Raw genomic sequence first — 19,957 nt, 5'->3', positions numbered from 1 at the left:
ATGATATGGAGTTAAAGCCAGAAAAACAAGGTCTAAAGTGACCACATAGTTACATATCAAACCATGAAAGGAAAATAAGTCCATATAGTGGTGTTATTGCAATGTAAGCAAAAAAGACGGGTCATAGCTTCAGAGAGAGAGAGAGAGAGATAGTGAAACAACTCAAAGCATTTAAGAGTGACGGGTAATATAAAAAGTCAGTAACTCCCATCCCAACTTTTGACAGCTGTTTAGCCCATAACTTTTACGAGTGAGATAATGAAACATGTCATTCATTTTGAACATAGAATGTCAAACTATTTACCCCTTTGTAAATGATAGATAATATGACAAGCCAGCATATGATCTCCTGGCTACTTTCAAAACATGTATCTCTAATATAAATACTCAGTTTTTGCTTTCTCAAATGAACTCCCATCCCAACTTTTGACAGCTGTTTAGCCCATAACTTTTACGAGTGAGATAATGAAACATGTCATTCATTTTGAACATAGAATGTCAAACTATTTACCCCTTTGTAAATGATAGATAATATGACAAGCCAGCATATGATCTCCTGGCTACTTTCAAAACATGTATCTCTAATATAAATACTCAGTTTTTGCTTTCTCAAATGTACAATTTTTTTATTAATCACAAACTAAACTGTACGAAATTTAAAAAAACAGCAACTGATTATAAATAAAAATCAGTTGAAATATTTTAACAATGACACGCTACATTTTCCATAACCATTTTCATTTACAAAATACATACTTATTCATATTAAAGTCTTTCTCTCACTGGTTATATTAAGAGACAAATTCCTCTTGAATTTGTTAATCTTTGGGAATTAAGAGTTCATTAAAACATTATGGCACAGCAAAGACTAAAGCAAACAGTTCTCTGCTAGTTTTACAGCAGGCATTTCATAATATAAATTAAATTAAAAGCATGGTTATAATATCAGTAGTCTTTAATACTGGAAACATTATCTTAAGTCTGTAAAAAACCTGTAGATGGTCAATTTTGTTACAAAAAGAAGAAAACTTGCCATAATAAATATATTATCCATATGCATAATCTCACTAATACAGATTAACATTGACTTAGCATCTACTACATTTATAAATATAAGATGAGCAATGATTATCATGATCATTCATTACTAGTGAAACAGTTGATAGTAAATGTATAGGAAAACAGATATGTACACTGACCAATGGTCATTTATTGACGCTAAATAATCAGATTAGAATATGAAAAATTATTATTCAGTTCTCACAAAGTTTATTATTTGTTGCTTAAAGTAGAGAAAAATTAAAATCAAAAGTGGCTGTCACGGTTACTGAATAAAATACGGTAAGACGTAAAATGAAACTGTGGATCATTAAGTTCAAATTGTTTAGTCTTAAAACAAGAGTGAAAAAAGTATTGCTGGTTCTACATGATATGGTAGAAAAGTTCCGATGCTTTAGACTGAGTTTCTTGAGTGAGCAGTAATACTGTACTCCGAGACACAATATGGCAGGATAAAACATTCTTCAGAGTAAGAAGAGCACCAGGTTAGGAAGGCCAGACATATTTGTGTGGGTGTGAATGAGTGAAAGGAAAGCCAAATTAAGTCTTTTGAAGACATAAACACACACATCTAATATCAAAAGCATGCAAGACACAAATAACACGTAAAAACAAAAAATCTCCCTTTACTTACTTACTTTTTTCTAAAGCTACCTCACAGTAGTTTGGTAGAGGAACAGCAGTCGGACGTGAAGGCCACAAACAACATTACAATACAAAGAAATGAAATGATTACCTTTCAATGAACGATGAGCATTTGGCAGACAGTATTACATTTATACTGATCCAGTACCACTCTTTAGCCGTGTTAGAAACAAGAACATCTCACTTCAGCTGTCAAGCTTAGTTAGTTGCGTGACACTAATTGTATCACAGAGACTGTAAATGACAAGCTCAGACTGAACCCTTTACATAAAACTACATTAAACGTCTAGGCACTTTTCATCTTAAATCCACAAGTGTCGATTCCTCAAGAAGCACAGAACAGAGGTTAGAATTCAGTTACAAATATAGGTAAAAAAAACAAACAGGAAAAACATAATTCTGATCTTAGAAACAGTTATCCAGTGGCTCACCTAGAAAAGCAGTAGTACAAGGAAGTTATATTTTATAAAATTAATATACACAATCTTTTTCTATAACCTAAAACCTAATTCCTTTTAAGATTAAAGACTTTGTTCTAGAAAACATGACAAAGTGTAAAAAAAAGACAACAAGATACTCGTATTAAATTTTAATTTGATTATTTATGATAAGATTCAGATCTCAAGCATCACTATTTTGATTGCAACCTGCCCAATGAGAGAGGTTATTGTTTAATAGCTACATTGGAAGTTGTATTACAGACGTACAAAATATGGAAAAAAAAAAACCCATAAAAAATGATGTGTAAATTTAAAGAATCTTGCATCTGTATCTCATAATATACATTTATAATGAAAAACCTAAAACGATAAAAAGACAAACCCCTAAAAATATGTCTAAAAAAGACAAAAATTAATATGACCAGGTAAGCTGCAGGGGGTCTACAAGAATATGCAGGTATCATGACAGGTATACAATTAACAAATACATTATTTTTTTCATTGTCAGTTTTAGTAAAAACTGACAGGCATCATTAAAAGAAAAATTTTCAATTCTTTATAAACAAATAACACCAGTTTCAACACTTTTAAAATATATTGTCGACTAGGAGCCACATTTCACTAGATCTTGTGCCAAAGGGTGATTACCATCAAATAATGTGACACACTACATAATTCTGTAGAATGATTTGGCCTTTTAAAAATATTTTTCTTGAGTATTTGTTAAGACTATGTTCATATACAGCTTACATTTTATATCTGAGTAGCTTGGAATACAGAATTAGTTTTTCTTATTACTTGTGAGGATACAAATATATATATACATTTTTGAGGCTATAATTTCACAATCAGAATAGGGTGGGAATAAAGTTCATCACATAAAGTTTCAAGACATACCAAAACATAAAAGGTTTAGGAAAGGCAGCAGTCCATGCAAAAAAAGAAGACTGTAATAACACTTGATTTTCTTCGACCATGAGACCGTTTCTTTTACCTCCTTGCTGTATAAAACATTTCCTCTTAACTTTAAAATACCTATTTTATGAAAGAAAGAAATTAAAATATGCACTTAACACTAAAATGTTGTTAGTTAACCAAGCTAAATAAACCTATCTTGTTATTTGTCAATAACAGAGGTTTATTACGGAAAAAAACGAGCTCATCAAGCTCGTTTACCGATAGAATTACGGGTCACACTGCCAGTCTGTCAAATGCATACTTTAATTTAATTTTCAAGATAATTTACAAGGTACTGTCAACCTGCGACTGGTTACATTAATCTTAAGCAGCTTGAACCAGCAAGATTAAAAAAAAGGAAAGAAGTAAAAACCACAGAAATCCTTCAACATTAAAATATCTTTGTCATATAGGAAGCATTCATAGGTTGTTTTTTTCCCAGCAAAGTGAGTTTGTCCCTGCTCATTCATTTCAAATCATGAGTGAAAAAAAAACTGAAAATATGTGTAACCAAATATGTAATTAGTACAACAGAAGGAAGCATTATTTGGTGCGAAAGTCGTTCAGTTATCAGAAGAAAACAAGACACCTCTCATAACTGTCTTACCTAACACCTAATATTTTGGAAAATATTATTTACACATTAAAAGTAGCACACCAGAACATGAAAGGACAATCTCGGAAAATCAACAAGATGAAGCAGGGTGTAGCGGAGAAAACAAGCATCAAGAATCATTCCCCTGCACCCATCTACAAATTCTCTCTTAAGTAATGAATTACTTACACGGTTCTGTTGTTCAAAGCTCGATATTTTACTGCTTTTTAAATTTATGTGATTATAACTCAACGAAGGCTGATTTTTTAAAAATACATTCCATAAAATTGAATGCTTACAAAAAAAATCAGCAGATGTATGTATTGCACGAACTTTGAACTTAACATGTTTAAGTACTGTATGAGTCAATATTACGTTTGACATGACATTAGCAAACACTAAATAATAATAAAAGGTGTTAAACAATTCAAAAGTCTCTAAGTACAGATTAAATTTATGTGATGATGTAATATACCATGCAAAGCTTTACTATTCTAAGAGTATTAACATACAACTACATAAATTAAGATTTTTATAATTCTCGATAGCAAAATGACACAAAGATGTTAGTTTGATAAGGCAGTTGCAGGAACTCTTGTACGGAAATACACAGGAGTTATGCCGAGGAAAAAGAAAAAGGACACAGACAGGAAAGGGTGACCAACGGCACAGGCAAAGGATTTCAGATGTTTAGTTTAAAAATCAACTTCTTTCATCAGAAAAATAGTATTAAATTTGTTAATATTTTTTTTGACACAATTATTTAACTGTTAAATTTCTTTTAACAATTTTATCTAAGATAAAGCTACTGTAAAAAGAAAAGAAAAAAAACATTAGTTTGAAATGGACTCTACAGTGATATATAAATTACAAAAAGAAAGCAAAATTATTAATATATTATGAATCAGTCATTAAAAATAATACCCACAGTAAGAGAAACCCCTTGCAACAACAGGTTTGAAATTAGGAACAGCAGAATGTGTTTATGAATACTTCAAAAAAATTTTAATTTCTGATTCAAATTAACTTTTTGGAGATAGAAATACCTATTTACTTTATGCAATGAAGAATGCTAGATTAACAAAATAAGAAAATGAAGTGAAATGAATCTGTCATCACACTAAGATCGTGTAACCACAAAATACTTTTTTTTTTCATGGGTTTTGACTTTCATGACATAGTTCCAAGTATATACACATATCTCATGCGAGTCACGGGTACTATATCATGAGATTCTATTTACTCTGTAGTTTTCAGATTGCTCATACCAAAAGATATTATTCAGATGATGTCTCTCTGTAAACATAAGTATAAGTAATCTAAACCATAATACTTTAGTTACGTAGGAAAGAGTATTAGACTCGTAAAAGGAAGCCTTTTTCTACATATTACATCATATTTTATCTCACACTAGAATTTTCCGTATCACCACAAAAGTTGCCACATAAAAGGGATATATTCATCTACCAAAGTGACACAACCTTAGGTTACCCTGAACTAACACCATCTAGCAGGAAGAGCTGGTTCCTTAAAGCTACAAGGCACTACAAGGGGTTTTTTTTTCCCAAAGCTATTACTTGAAAACCTGAGAATTAACAGCAAATTTAATTCACTCTTCTTGTCCCTGGGCTTTGTATGGAACTCACGGCTCTGGCTTATATGAAACGGCATCACAGACAGACAAAAACTGATCAACCCCAATAACGGTACAATACATATACAGTAAGTATTATATTAAAAGCGTGGACACATTAATAATACAATAAAGTGAAAAATTTCTCTGTTATACCTTAACATATTAACACATCACACAGCTGTGCATGACCTTAAATAATTGAGCACCAAATAAACATGAGGATAATGTGACAAATGAAACTGAGCCTTTTAAATAATCTTTATCTCCCAGTCTTCCACACAAATACAAGTCTCACAAACTGCCATGGAAGTTATCCATTCTTATCATACATTCTAAACATCCTTGTATACAAGTCATTTATTTAAAATCATCTTTTTGTTTTTGATAAAGAAAGAAAAACTCTCAAACTAAAAACAACACGAGATTTGATTTATTTAAGAAATTTCTTTCAGTTATTACAAAACCTTAATATAACAAAATAACAACAAAATATCAAAATAAATACAAGTACAACCACGAACTGGTAGAAATGTTAGGATGACTGGGAAACACAACTCTAGTTTCATATGACACTATATTTGGTCCACAATAACATCTATGATCAGTTATCATTACCAGATATATATATGTGTGTGTGTGTGTGTGTGCACAAACTGTTCTTAGCAGTTTAACACACATTATACATGTACATATAATTACAACAATATACCATTATCTGCACTAGACAAGGAATATAAATGAAACATTCAATGTACGTTTGTTTTTAATAGATGTCCTGATTCTTATAATATCCTACTGTTTCTCACATTCTGTCTATATGACCCTGAAACCAAAAAAAGAAAGATGTGATAGTTCAGACTCCAATAAATCATCTACAAATCTCTGATGAAGATTTTGGCTGGACCTGTAACAGTATCAGTAGTATTCAGAATCGGAGCTCTGGTAAGAACCAGAGTACTCTTTATTTTCTAGACTGCTTGAGGGGCTTTCTGGACGTCCGTCGAAGGGTCGGTCAAAACAGCGACTTAATCCTGGAAGACAAATCATCTATGTGTACGTAATACGACAAATTTACTTTTAACTTCTCTAACAAAACTGGCAGACAGCTGAACCTCTTCCACGAATACAAACTTCAATGAGCTTCGTTAACACGTTCAGATACAGTTATGAAGTATTCAAATTTATTTACTCATCCTTGAAATGAAAAACTTACACCCAAGGCTTAATTGAATTCAATAATAAAGTAACATATACAACAAAGCCACCAACATTACATCATAACACAAAACTAAAGTGTTGAAAAAAAAAAAGTTTTGTAAGACATACAAGTTGGGTAAAGACTCAGTAGTAATCTGTCATAATTCATCATATATGAAAAATCTTAAGAGTTCACAAGATTTCAGAAATAGCCAGACATGTGATTAGACACTTCCTTAGAGATAAACTCAAAAGGAGTTTAACAAACAAATGTGCAAACAATCTCCCGAAGGGATCAAACTATAGGAGAATGAATTACAAATTATCTAGATAAAATGTGACAAGCTTTATTAAAATCTAATTTGTTATAAATGTATTTGTATCCCAGATATGTCCGCGAATTGACGACGTCAGTCTGACTCAGACGAGTCGAGGTGCAAGGTGATGCTTGTGTGAAAAATAAAAAACTTTTACTTATCATACATTTTACACCTTGCTTTTGAGTAACCTCCAAACAAGGGTCAACTGTCACTTTTATCGTGTGTCTACAAGTATAGAAGGTTGCAATATCATGGCTGGAATCTTAGATCCAAACAAGGGTCAACTGTCACTTTTATCGTGTGTCTACAAGTATAGAAGGTTGCGATATCATGGCTTGAATCTTAGATCCAAACAAGGGTCAACTGTCACTTTTATCGTGTGTCTACAAGTATAGAAGGTTGCAATATCATGGCTGGAATCTTAGATCCAAACAAGGGTCAACTGTCACTTTTACTGTGTGTCTACAAGTATAGAAGGTTGCCATATCATGGCTGGAATCTTAGATCCACTGTCTGGCATGCTAACCACTAGGTGATACTAGTCCATATTGTTCATACCATGCAATGTTTATGATAGAGGCTTATTGGCATGGTTCAAAATATTAAAGTAAACATAAATAGCTATACATACCTTATTGTAATAATAACCAAAAATTCTGTAGCAGTTTTAATGATCTTAAACATTTTTAATTGAAATGTTACATTTTGTAACTTAGTTTTTTAATCAACACAATACAGGTGAAGTTTTTAACAGATTAGTTTGTGAGGAGAAATTGTATACTTTCTACAATAAGTAACTTTAAGTTCTTTAAAACATACAGAAGATATTTTTACTTTACCTTTCGATAACTAAAGCAAAACAATCGAGGGAAGAAGGCAATCTACTTACGGCACCTTGGTGAGAAGCTATCCAAGCGAATGGAATGGAAAGACGTAGGAGTGGCACTTAGTGGCATCACAGCTAAGATGAGAGCTAAGCACTCAGCCACATCATTATCCCTTGCACAGGAGAGGGCTGGGGTATGGCCTGTCAAGATGTAAATAGTTTGAACATATTAAAAAAAAAAAACAACAACATTTTATTAACTCTCTCAACACGGTTGATTTGACCGACCACGTAAACTCTTTCTACTCGTTTAAAGTCTTTATAGATTTGATACTACTAACTTTTAATGTAGTATGTGTATCTTCACAAAATTTGGCAGTCTTACAATAAACATTATAAGTCTTTCACATACAAAAAGTCATATTTTTAGTGAAGTATTTTAAATAAAAAAAGATATGTCCATGAATATATTGAGTATTTGTTTTGAATAATAAGTGTGCAAAGTGATTTTCAGGTTAAGATTAAAAATACTTTTAATCATCTCAAAAATCTCTAATTTCATTTGTGTAATCTCTAAAACCTCTTAAATACATTTCAAACATTTATTTTCAGTAAAACTTCATATCTTATCTGTTGTTTTCTCTATACAACTCTATTATATTATTATTTATTTTACCTAATCTAACCTTAACTAACCTAAAGAGATCCCGATTTTAGTTACTTTTATAATAATAAATATAGAACAAACACGAAAAACAAGAAATATTCTTTTTTCTACTATCAACAACACTTAACCCCACTTTTTTTATACTAATGGTAGTAATGCACTAAATAATTTTTATTTAATTAAATAATACACCAAATAACGTAGAATAATAACATGCAAAATGTAAACAATTTCCCCTAACTCTCACAATTGTTCTGGTTTTCTAACTAAGAGACAAGAGCCGTTACAAATTCATCCAAGCTAGTCGTTATCTTTGGAACGAAGCTTGTTCTAAGAGTGAAATTGACAATTCTCCATTCAGAAAACAATGTTATAATACATCATTTAATAGATGAAAACCTTGGCTTTCTATTGGTTGTAGATAATATAGAATTAAACATAAAAGAGAAATATTAACAAATCTTGAAAGAGAGGATGTGACAGTGGGTGTGGCAAGAGGGGTCTGATTTTCTATTTGATAGCTCTGTAACCAAATTGAAGGCTATAAAAATTATGGTCTGTCTGAGCAATGATGATTTTGTAGTGAGTAATTTCGTACTTATTGGAGGAGTGGTGGACAAAATAGAGAAGAGGAGATTCTTAGAGAAAATGTGTCACGTGCGTCAAACTAGGGGAAATTCAGGATTTTTTAAAATATTGCCTTATAAAATTAAGAACTTAAAACTTGTATACTGTTAAAATATGGATTATTAGCTAAGATTTTATGCTACACTAATTGGTATAAGAAACAAAAAACAGCTCAATAAAAGTTTGAATGTAAGTCACCCTTGGTGATAGGGTTAAACAACTTACAATTTTATGCAAGAATATTTTAATAAGATCATAAAAAACTCACAATTATTACCTTTTTTTTTGAAACTTGATTTCAAATGTTTTGTTTGCATTGTAAGCAATCTGATTTTCTATTTTTATTTTCAAAGTAGCTTGCAATTCAGATAATAATTCTTTTAAATACAACAGTATCTATGGCATATTTATTTGTCATTAAAATCATCTTTAAAATTTGAAAACTATTCTAGCTTGGCCAGATTTAGAAAATTAAACTACATTTACAGAAATCACAATGTTGATAAAACCTTATTTTTAATCATCTACATATAGGCCTGACTCTTCTGAGCATGTCGTAACGTTTCACAGAATTTAATTAAATAACTGTATTATCAATGTATGTCAATAAAACTAGTATCAGACTGTAGTTTATTATTCAAGTTTGTATATTATCTGCATCCTGAAACCTTTGTATAACATCAATATCATAGCAAGTACATTGTCTTACTTATCCTACACACATTCTGTAAACAATTCTAAGGTTCAACTTGGTGCCAATACACATTAAACAGTGGATTTGATTCGGTGTTTATCAGTTAGTGAGTTGACAGTCACAGAATTTAACAACTTTAGAACATTCTCTTCTAGCTGTTTAAGTATTACTTAAGTTTAAAATGCATATTGGAAGGGTAAATTAAATTTTATGTTCACAAAAACAGGGAGAGAAAAAAAAGGGGGGTTAGGTAACTACAAGTGCCCAAATTCAAAGCACCACAAGTGCATACGTAAGTGTATGGAAATGTTCCCACTGTGAGGTGTCACTTTTCAGACACGAAGAAAAAAACATACAAATCGTTATTAAACAACTTTATTAAAAATTTTGATAACGTTTGTAACGTTTACTAAATGTTTGCAAAATTTCGTGAAGATACATTTAATACATTAAGAGTTATAGTATATATATATAATTTCATGCTTAAGTGATGGTTACAAGGTTGGTCAAATTAAGCAAGACCGAGTCTTAAGACTTAATAGATTCGTTAATGAACACTTATATCATATGGTTTACTGTTTTAAATAAATATCGATAGTTCCAACAAAATGTGTAAAACTGAAATATACTTACCATTCTTGTCTGTTGCTAAAACATTGGCACCTTTGAGCAAGAGAGTTTGGGTGACTGTTATAAGGCCATTTCTGGCTGCTATATGTAAAGGCCTTAGAAAAAAAAGTATCCAATAAAAAATTAATTAATTAACAACTTTTAGATCTGTAACACCACTTTCATTAAGACTTAAAAATGTATTCATTTATTTGTACTTATCTCCTTCAAAGAGAAAACATTTCTCCTAAACTGTAAAACATATTTTAGAACTACTATTGGTTTCATTTCTTGGTGTACGCCGTATTTCTGTTGATTATAATTACCACAATATTTTTTAAGAATCTTTTACGACCTAAATCCCAACTAGTTTGGAATCGGCCGGTATTTTTATAAACCACAAATTTTTACACCCAGGTGCCTGGCCCAGAGGTAAACCATATAGAATGAGCATGTTTGGTGATGAGTGTTTGAACTCACAACTCTCAGGTTGGAAGTTGAGCGCTTTAACTATCAGACCATACAAGGCCTATTACAACTACACAGTACAGAAAATTAAAAATCATTGTCAGTCTGACAGTATTATAACTACCTGGTCTTAGTGTTGTCTTTGAAAATGGATTAAAATATTTAAAGTATAATATTGTAACGTACTGAGTGCTGTATTAATTAAGCCTATTATAAAGGTATTTGTTTCAAAACTCTTAATAATAAAATTTCATAATTGCATATTTTTTTACAACATACCTTATGAAATGCTATCATTATTTTATTTATTCGTGGGTGTTTCAACTTTATATTGGTAACACAATGATAATGTTTCACTCAACAAAGCCAAAATTAACAATAATGTTAGTAATCGGTGTATTTAAGATGAGCTTTAACATAAATACATATTACAAACAAATCGAAATTTTTTTCAACACATACACAAAAATCATACTTACGTTTTCAGTTCAATATTTGTCATATTAACTATACTGTCACATTTTTCTAAAAGGGTAAGGGCTGCTGATTCTTGATTCTGAAGATATTAAAAAAAAAAATTAATATACAGTCCAAAATAGGGCTCAGGCCTAAACTGCTGAAATTAAATCGACAACACTGCCATTTGCAGAGTTTTTTTTATATAACATTTATCAACTGTTTTCATCGGTAAAAATATAGTCTTCATCCACAGAAAAATTATATTTTAAGTTTGTAGTTGAAATTACATGTGAAAGTGGATTACTACGGCAACCTGGCTTGAAAATAATTCAGTGTAAGTTCTTTAGTATGTTGCACATTTAAATCAATAGTAGCAGTAGTAGTAGTAGTACTAGCTATCGCAGCAAAAATAAAGTGTTTGAACTATTATCTTTTTGTATGTTAGGTAGATTTTCATATCATGTACTGAAGAATTCTGAAAACAGGGTATAAGCCACTTGTATTAGAATAACACAATGCAAGTTTTTGACTTTAAATCAACACATATCAAACTATAGACAACCAGACTAACAATATGTATCAGAACATATTCCTTACATCCTAACACCAGTGTTTTACATTTTAGACACAGAATGCTGGACAAAATATGGGGTTGCTGTATAATAACCAAACCAATATGAAACACTACAGGTGGAAAATCATAAATAATATTGAATGTTAAACTGGTACACAATTAAAACATTTTATTTAGGCCTATCTGTGGCCTTCAAAAAGTTGACGACTCTACATGTTTCAATGTTACAACATCATCCTCAGGAGTTGTAACGTCGTCACATTCATATAAAATAACCAATGCTAGCTTGATATGTATAGATGTACAAAATCAAAAACAGTAATTACATGAACAGAAATCTATAATATACAGTTTTTAATCATTTACAGTATTATTACTTACATTATCTTGAGGTATTTGTCGATTTTTAATAACATTTATGATAACACAATTATAAGAAAATAATTGAAAACTTAAAGTCTTGTCACAAGAAGGACAGCATGATGAAGAAAATATCCTACCATATCAACATTCTTATATACGTCATGAATGAATATTACTAGTAGATGTATAAATTGTATTATTCATAAATTAAACACTATTTTAATAGGTTGTATCTATATTCTATGCTACTTTTTATTTCTCTTTAATAGTCACTTTCTGCAATATGTCAATAATTTTGTAACATGATAAATAAACCATGTTAGACCCATGATATTATGTCTAGGTCTTGCTAAACTCAGATATGTACTACTGCACCTGTACTTATTACACATTTATTTCATTCTTTCAAACATTAAGATAAAATACTGGAACATGGGACTGCTAACAACTTGATTTGAGAAAACAAACATATTAATATATAAGTACATTTCTTTGATAATATGTAACCTAAATATAGAACTAAGCCCTTTTATTTTCTATTACTTATATTTTTCATTTGACCCTCAATACTTTGCAACTGTGATTTTCACAACACACCTATTCAATGCCACAGATGACAGGATGCCAAAATATTATGAATCAGCATAGGGTAGGCTGAAGAAAACGACTCAAAATACATAATAAATACAACATAGCACTCACAGCTCTGAGACACTATACATAGGGTACATGTGTAACTTAAAGGAACAGATTATAACATAAAGCATTACAAGAGAATAAACAATGAGGGAGTGGTTGAATTACACTATATGGTTCTTTGTTTTTATTTCTAAACAACAGAATCTAACAATATTCTTTAAGAAGGAGCACATCACTTTTGTTGGTTGTAATTCTTACATTGTGGATTAAAATAAGAAAACTACATTTCACTCAGACACGTACTCCAACAATAACAAACCTCGGAAATTTCTTCAGACTAGAATCACACTTAAATGTTTTTGAAATTATGTCATGTTTTTTATATGTTAAACTAATGCAATCAACATCTGAGAGAAATGTGTAAACCACTTACTTGAAGGCAAGCATGGTGGAGGGCTGTATTGCCCAATTTATCCTGGAAATTTGCATCAGCTTTGTGTTCGAGCAGAACCTCTGTAGACGAAAAAGATTGTGTATATTATGTTATGGTCACAAGTAAAACCTGTTAGTTTTTCATTCAATGAGATAATGCATAATTAAAATACTCTGTGTGGATTTAAATGAAGTGGTAATTGAGTTTTCTGCAAGATTGTTCCTGCTCTACACAAGCTTTTAATATGGCATCTATTAGTTTTTATGTTTTTTAACTTAGTAGCTAAAAAGTTTGAACAATTAATTTTGAAATTTGATTGATGATGTAAAATATTAAACTTTGTTAGGTGACTGAGAGAAGACTTGGAATTCAAGTACTCTACATGCCTTTGCTTTGAGAACTTACTGACAATTAATTGGTTTATCTTAACATCTATGAAAGGAATATCAGGTTATCCTTCGAGTAATAGCCAGAAAATATAACTGATGTTGTGGCTGAAGCTAAGATGAAACAGGAATTCTCAAAATGAATGTCCACAATGCTGTCAATATCTCATCTTCAGAGGTTTATGCCAAGTGGAAAGATTTGTGACCCCACTGTTAAACTGTCAGTTGATTACAGAAAGATTTGTGACCCTACTGTTAAACTGTCAGTTGATTACAGAAAGATTTGTGACCCCACTGTTAAGCTGTCAGTTGATTACAGAAAGATTTGTGACCCTACTGTTAAACTGTCAGTTGATTACAGAAAGATTTGTGACCCCACTGTTAAGCTGTCAGTTGATTACAAGAAGATTTGTGACCCTACTGTTAAACTGTCAGTTGATTACAGAAAGAGTTGTGACCCTACTGTTAAATTGTCAGTTCATTACAGAAAAATTTGTGACCCTACTGTTAAACTGTCAGTTCATTACAGAAAAATCTGTGACCCTACTGTTAAACTGTCAGTTCATTACAGAAAAATTTGTGACCCTACTGTTAAACTATCAGTTGATTATAGAAAGATTTGTGACCCCACTGTTAAGCTGTCAGTTGATTACAAGAAGATTTGTGACCCTACTGTTAAACTATCAGTTGATTATAGAAATATTTGTGACCCCACTGTTAAACTGTCAGTTGATTATAGAAAGATTTGTTACCCCACTGTTAAGCTGTCAGTTGATTACAAGAAGATTTGTGACCCCCACTGTTAAGCTGTCAGTTGATTACAGAAAGAGTTGTGACCCTACTTTTAAACTGTTAGGTTACAGAAAGATCTATGACCTCACTGTTAAGTTGTCTTGATTACAGAAAGATCTGTGACCCCACTGTTAAACTGTCAGTTGATTACAGATAGCTTAGCAGAGAATAATAGCTTTGTTAACTCCTAGTCTTAATCTAATGATTCTGAGCATTTTGCCTTACAGGATTTTTGGAAAGTACATACAGCATGTGAAATTTGGCTAATTGGTTGCAAGTTTGTCTCTGTATCTTCTAGAAACATCTAAAATGTTTTTTAAAAGCTGCATTAAACTGCAGATGATTTCTGTTTGAAGAGTAAAGAGAACTTGGAAACGGTATAGCAAGAATATCGTATACAACAAACAAGAGGTCTAAATCTCAAACTTAATTTGTAAATCTTGAGAACAACTTCTTTATGGGTAGCTAGAATCTAACTGATTTTAAAAACGTGTATTCTACTATTTTGTAAGTAGATATATTTTCATGGAAACTCATTTTGTACCATTACAGAAAGAACCTTTTCTCATTAAAGGTTCATTATTTGAACAAACTGATGGGTTATCTTAATGAACTTTAAGCTTTTCATTAACAAGAGGGAATCCTCAACAGCCATGGCACTTGAGATTCTTTTAGACTACATTAGAGTAAATTAATTTACAAGACCTTTTTTTCCTTTTTATTAGTTCTATTTTTGTGCACCAGCAATATTAAGCATGAGGTGTACATATACCTGATTTGATTTTATTATTCATCAGGATCTCTACCAGCCTACCCTCAAATTGAAATTCTTTCAGGCAGAATTTGAGTAAATTAATCTATGAGACCTTGGGCATGGTCAAATACATCAATTGAAAGGGTTTGACTCCAGAGTCCAAAACTGTAATTAGATCCCACATCAGTCAAGAGATGATGGAGCTATGACCTAAAAGATTGCACTTGGAAAACTCAGAGCCATTCTATGAGCAGCTAAAAACTTACATATTAAGCTCTGAAAGTTTGATGATTTGAGAGAAGGGTGAAAAATTCTTAGAGAATTGTACTCCATCTAAGTTCCAGCTCCATAGAAGATCAAATCAAGTACACTGTCCAAAAAAGATGACAATGTTCCTTTTCTGGACATTCAAATATACTGGCAAGGATATTACATTATTATCAGTCCTTACAGAGGGCCAACACATAAAAACAAGTGCTTTTAACAAGGAAACACAGCAACTTCCTAACAGCTGTATTTTAACTTTACTAGCAGCTAGTAATACGGTGATCAGGTAGAATTCTGAAGTAGGGGTAAATCATTTACATGCTTCCTTTCATTAAAAAGCATGATTGGTAATGGGATGGTCAATCCCGTGAAAACATTCTTTACATTAAAAAGCATGATTGGTAATGGGATGGTGAATCCCGTGAAAACCTTCTTTACATTAAAAAGCATGATTGGTAATTGGATGGTCAATCCCGTGAAAACCTTCTTTACATTAAAAAGCATGATTGGTAATTGGATGGTCAATCCCGTGAAAACCTTCTTTACATTAAAAAGCATGATTGGTAATTGGATGGTCAATCCCGTGAAAACCTTCTTTACATTAGAAATCATGATTGGTAATGGGATGGTCAATCCCGTGAAAACATTCATTACATTGAAAAGCATGAATGGTAATGGGATGGTCAGTCACATGAAAACCTTCTTTACATTAAAAAGCATGATTGGTAATGGGATGGTCAATCACATGAAAACATTCTTTACATTAGAAAGCATGAATGGTAATGGGATGGTCAATCCCGTGAAAACATTCTTTACATTAGAAAGCATGAATGGTAATAGGATGGTCAATCCCGTGAAAACATTCTTTACATTAGAAAGCATGAATGGTAATGGGATGGTCAATCCCGTGAAAACATTCTTTACATTAAAGAGCATGAATGGTAATGGGATGGTCAATCCCGTGAAAACATTCCTTACATTAGAAGGCATGAATGGTAATGGGATGGTCAATCACATGAAAACATTCTTTACATTAGAAAGCATGAATGGTAATGGGATGGTCAATCCCGTGAAAACATTCTTTACATTAGAAAGCATGAATGGTAATGGGATGGTCAATAATAGTATAATCAGAGGCATCACTAGATGTTTAAAAGATTCTAGGCTCAGGCCAAGAACATGCAGGAATTTTAGGAGTTTCAGAACGATATCAATCATGGTTTTCTATTCTGATTTTCCAAAAGCACCAAATGGATTCAGGGCACTTTCAAATAGAATCAGGTCATGTGTCAGTGCATAGCAATGCCTCTTGTACATGCAACTATTCCTTGGTTACGTATATTTTCCCTTCTTCCTTTTGAACATTTGTACAAAGTAACACAAGGGCTATGTGCACTAAATATTTCTAATTTTCAACTGATAGATTAGAAAGGCAGCAGCTAGTCAACAGCATCCATTTAATCCCAATTCTTTAGCTGCTCTACTGTAATCAAATAATGGGTTTTGTTAATTACTCTTATATTGAACCTATGCCCCCAATATGTGAAGTGTTGTTGTTATTAATTTTATATATATATAGTAGCTGGAGGTGATCCACAGACTTTGGGTACACACGTTCATCATGGTAACCACCTGGCCACACCCCAGCCCATCATGCTAATGAAACCATTATTTTTTAGGCACAGACAACAAAATAAGAAAATTTCTACCTTTTCAGTTTGGTCAGTGCAGCTTTAACAACTTCGATTTTCAAGAATATTACTTTTAAAATTAGCCATATCTAAAAGCCTTTTTTATTATTTTTATATGCATTTCAACGGATTATGAATGGATTTCAATGTTGCCCAGTTTGTGTTTGGCAAGTTTTGTGCTACAAGTTTAATTTATTGGTAGTTTAACCTACTAAAGATTACAAATTTCCAGCTCTCAACTATATTTTGATAGTTATACGGCTTGGTCCCAATTAGAAGTTTTCAATGACAACCTGATCCTATTACTTTTTCTCTAAGATCCAGCTATTATGGCTTCTTGACATTTTTTCTCAAACTGTTAGTTTAATGGAATACTTACTCAGAAATTATGTAACAAATGTATTATATACACACGCTTCTTTCTCTACTGAACTGAACACAACACTTCAAAATACAGGATTCTAGCTTCACAGTCATGTATATAGATATATATATATATATATATATATATATATGTATGTGTGATGTGATAACTTATGAAATACTTGGTATATAACTATCATTACAGAGTGCTTAAAATGTGCACAGATTGAACACAGAAGGTTAAAAAGAAATAGGACTGTTAGTAATAAACTGTTATTATGGGGGGCACGTTACAACTTGGATAACTGGTTACGGTTTGATTCAAGTTCAAAAATTTCCTAACAAACGTTATTCAGATCCACTCTTTCTTGTTTTATTCTATTCTGCTACATGTGTCTTTCAGGAAAACTCACTTGTAATCAAAGTTTCTTGTTTGGCCAAACCAGATGTGGCAAATATTATATATAAAATATTTGTTCTGGATACTTATCAGCACATACATTAACAGAGCATGAATGAGGATTTACTTCATGTCTGATTTTACGCTTGTCTAAATTATTTCATGTATTTTATTGTGAAACATATGACTGATTAATTAAAACTCAACACAAAGGACAATATGGGTTTAATTAATCCTGTAATCTGCATCAGCTCAACAACTTGACATCGACAGTTATTACATTTCACAGATTCTAAGTCAAACCAGTTAATCAGTCTAAGCACGATTGGTAAATTTTACATGATGATACAAACGTACATAGTACCAAACAACAGAATCTAAATGATTATCTTACAATAAAAACCAAATTAAAAATATTTTATTTTACAGGTATTGTTTAATCTCAAAAAGCAGAAAACAATTTTTAAATGGAGACAAAATGTCGGTAGCTGATAAAGAAAACAATTAATCCATATTTGTAGTTGAGAAATCGAAAGGAGAAAATACGACATTACCAATTGCCTTGCAATGACCACTGATCGCTGCTAGCATTAGTGAAGTTTGATTATATACATCAAAGGCATCAACTTTGGCCCCTTCTCGAAGCAAAAGCTGTAAGCAGAGCAGACTATCGTGAAATGCTGCAGCATGAAGCGGAGTTCTGAAGATAAGAGATAAAAAGCTTTATACATTATTAATTCATTAAAAAAACCAAGTCATAATTATTATTATAATTTGACTACGTAGATTACACTACAAAACCAAATTTCTTAAAACTTTAAAATATCTTATTCTGCTCTAATATGATCCAGTACACCATGTAATGTGTCAAATTCTTTTGTTGAAGCTATCATACTACACTTATAATAATAAATAAAACATTTTTTATTTATGCTCATTTGTAAAGAGTTTGCTGTGTTGAAGCGTCGTGGCTTAGCTTCCTTGGGGAAACTCAGTTAACAAAAGGGGATTAGTCAAATTTTGGTGTATTCTAGAAATATATAAGTTAAATACATGAAAATAACTAAAACTTTACATGACAAGGAATACCTTTACATTTTGTAATGCAGATACTGAAATTACTTCAAGTACGGGTCTTGAGTATTATTACATTCAACATATAATATGAGCACAAAATGAAAAAAAAAATCACTGTTTATCCAAGGTGTTGTTTAAGACTCATTTTAACAGAGAGAGAAAAGTCTGTGTATAAGTTTACCCAAGTTTTTATTTTCACTGATCCTACATTTCAACTTTAATTATCTAAGACTGCCCCTTTCATGTGCAAGAAAACAATGAGTATTTTATACACACACATCACAAAATATTTATTTCTTAGTAACTAATTCTATAAAGAATAACATAGCAAGTTATATCAGATTGATGCGTTGTTCACCCCCTTTCCAATCTAGTTTTTACATACAATACAGCACATAAACTGGTTGAAGTATAAAAGCATTAGAGAACGTTAAGATAAACACACCTGCCTTTCTTGTCGCGAAGATGTACAATTTCTTTTCCAAAATGGCTTAACAAAAGTTCTGTACAAGTTTCACTCCCTTGAAACCTGGGAAAATTTGGAAATTAAGTCAACATAAAAGCATATAATCAAAACTAAGTTCTCACAAAACTAAACCAAATGTTGCCGGTTTCTGAATACGATTTTACAGTTAAAAGATATATTGTATAAATGTGAAAGTTAAAGCAAGTGTTACGTTAAAACTACTAAGTTATATGGAGAAGTTTTATCGTAACACATCTGACAATGTTTCTGTATGCTGTGTATAACTTGATGTATATTTTACCCATTTTGTTACACTGCTATAGCTTATATGTGTAATGTTTATTTCTTGTATATTCTAAACAGTATTTACAACAAAGGATAGCATTTTTAATGTCGACTGTTGTCAAAAAACTGCCTGTATGTTATTAGAATGCTGAGAAAACTGCCATGTCGACTGTTGTCAAAAAACTGCCTGTATGTTATTAGAATGCCGAGAAACTGCCATGTCGACTGTTGTCAAAAAACTGCCTGTACGTTATTAGAATGCCGAGAA

The 19,957-nt window shown here is 31.6% G+C and overlaps 1 protein-coding gene and 1 long non-coding RNA gene across 3 annotated transcripts in view; one reads left to right on the top strand and one right to left on the bottom strand.

Moving 5' to 3' along the window:
- The window catches only part of LOC111087711, a 14,452-nt gene extending 9,555 nt beyond the window's left edge, over positions 1 to 4,897 (top strand). Inside the window, exons 2-3 of the long non-coding RNA XR_002612372.1 lie at positions 3,015 to 3,027; positions 4,885 to 4,897. This is a non-coding gene — a long non-coding RNA (uncharacterized LOC111087711). The remainder of the gene's footprint in view (positions 1 to 3,014; positions 3,028 to 4,884) is intronic.
- A 952-nt stretch (positions 4,898 to 5,849) lies between these two features.
- The window catches only part of LOC106467179 (serine/threonine-protein phosphatase 6 regulatory ankyrin repeat subunit A-like), a 59,522-nt gene continuing 45,414 nt past the window's right edge, over positions 5,850 to 19,957 (bottom strand). For both annotated transcript variants that reach the window (XM_022395304.1, XM_022395305.1), the window contains 7 exons: positions 19,384 to 19,467; positions 18,416 to 18,561; positions 13,209 to 13,288; positions 11,220 to 11,296; positions 10,297 to 10,388; positions 7,739 to 7,876; positions 5,850 to 6,363 (listed from right to left, as the gene is read on the bottom strand). In XM_022395304.1, coding sequence (XP_022251012.1) covers positions 6,248 to 6,363; positions 7,739 to 7,876; positions 10,297 to 10,388; positions 11,220 to 11,296; positions 13,209 to 13,288; positions 18,416 to 18,561; positions 19,384 to 19,467 — 733 coding nt within the window. In that variant the 3' untranslated portion in view covers positions 5,850 to 6,247. The remainder of the gene's footprint in view (positions 6,364 to 7,738; positions 7,877 to 10,296; positions 10,389 to 11,219; positions 11,297 to 13,208; positions 13,289 to 18,415; positions 18,562 to 19,383; positions 19,468 to 19,957) is intronic.

Source organism: Limulus polyphemus, unplaced genomic scaffold (assembly GCF_000517525.1).
Source record: "Limulus polyphemus unplaced genomic scaffold, Limulus_polyphemus-2.1.2 Scaffold2517, whole genome shotgun sequence".
Lineage (NCBI taxonomy): Eukaryota > Metazoa > Arthropoda > Merostomata > Xiphosura > Limulidae > Limulus > Limulus polyphemus.
The sequence above is the reverse complement of the archived record's forward strand: the minus strand, read 5'-3'. Positions and strand labels throughout refer to the sequence as shown.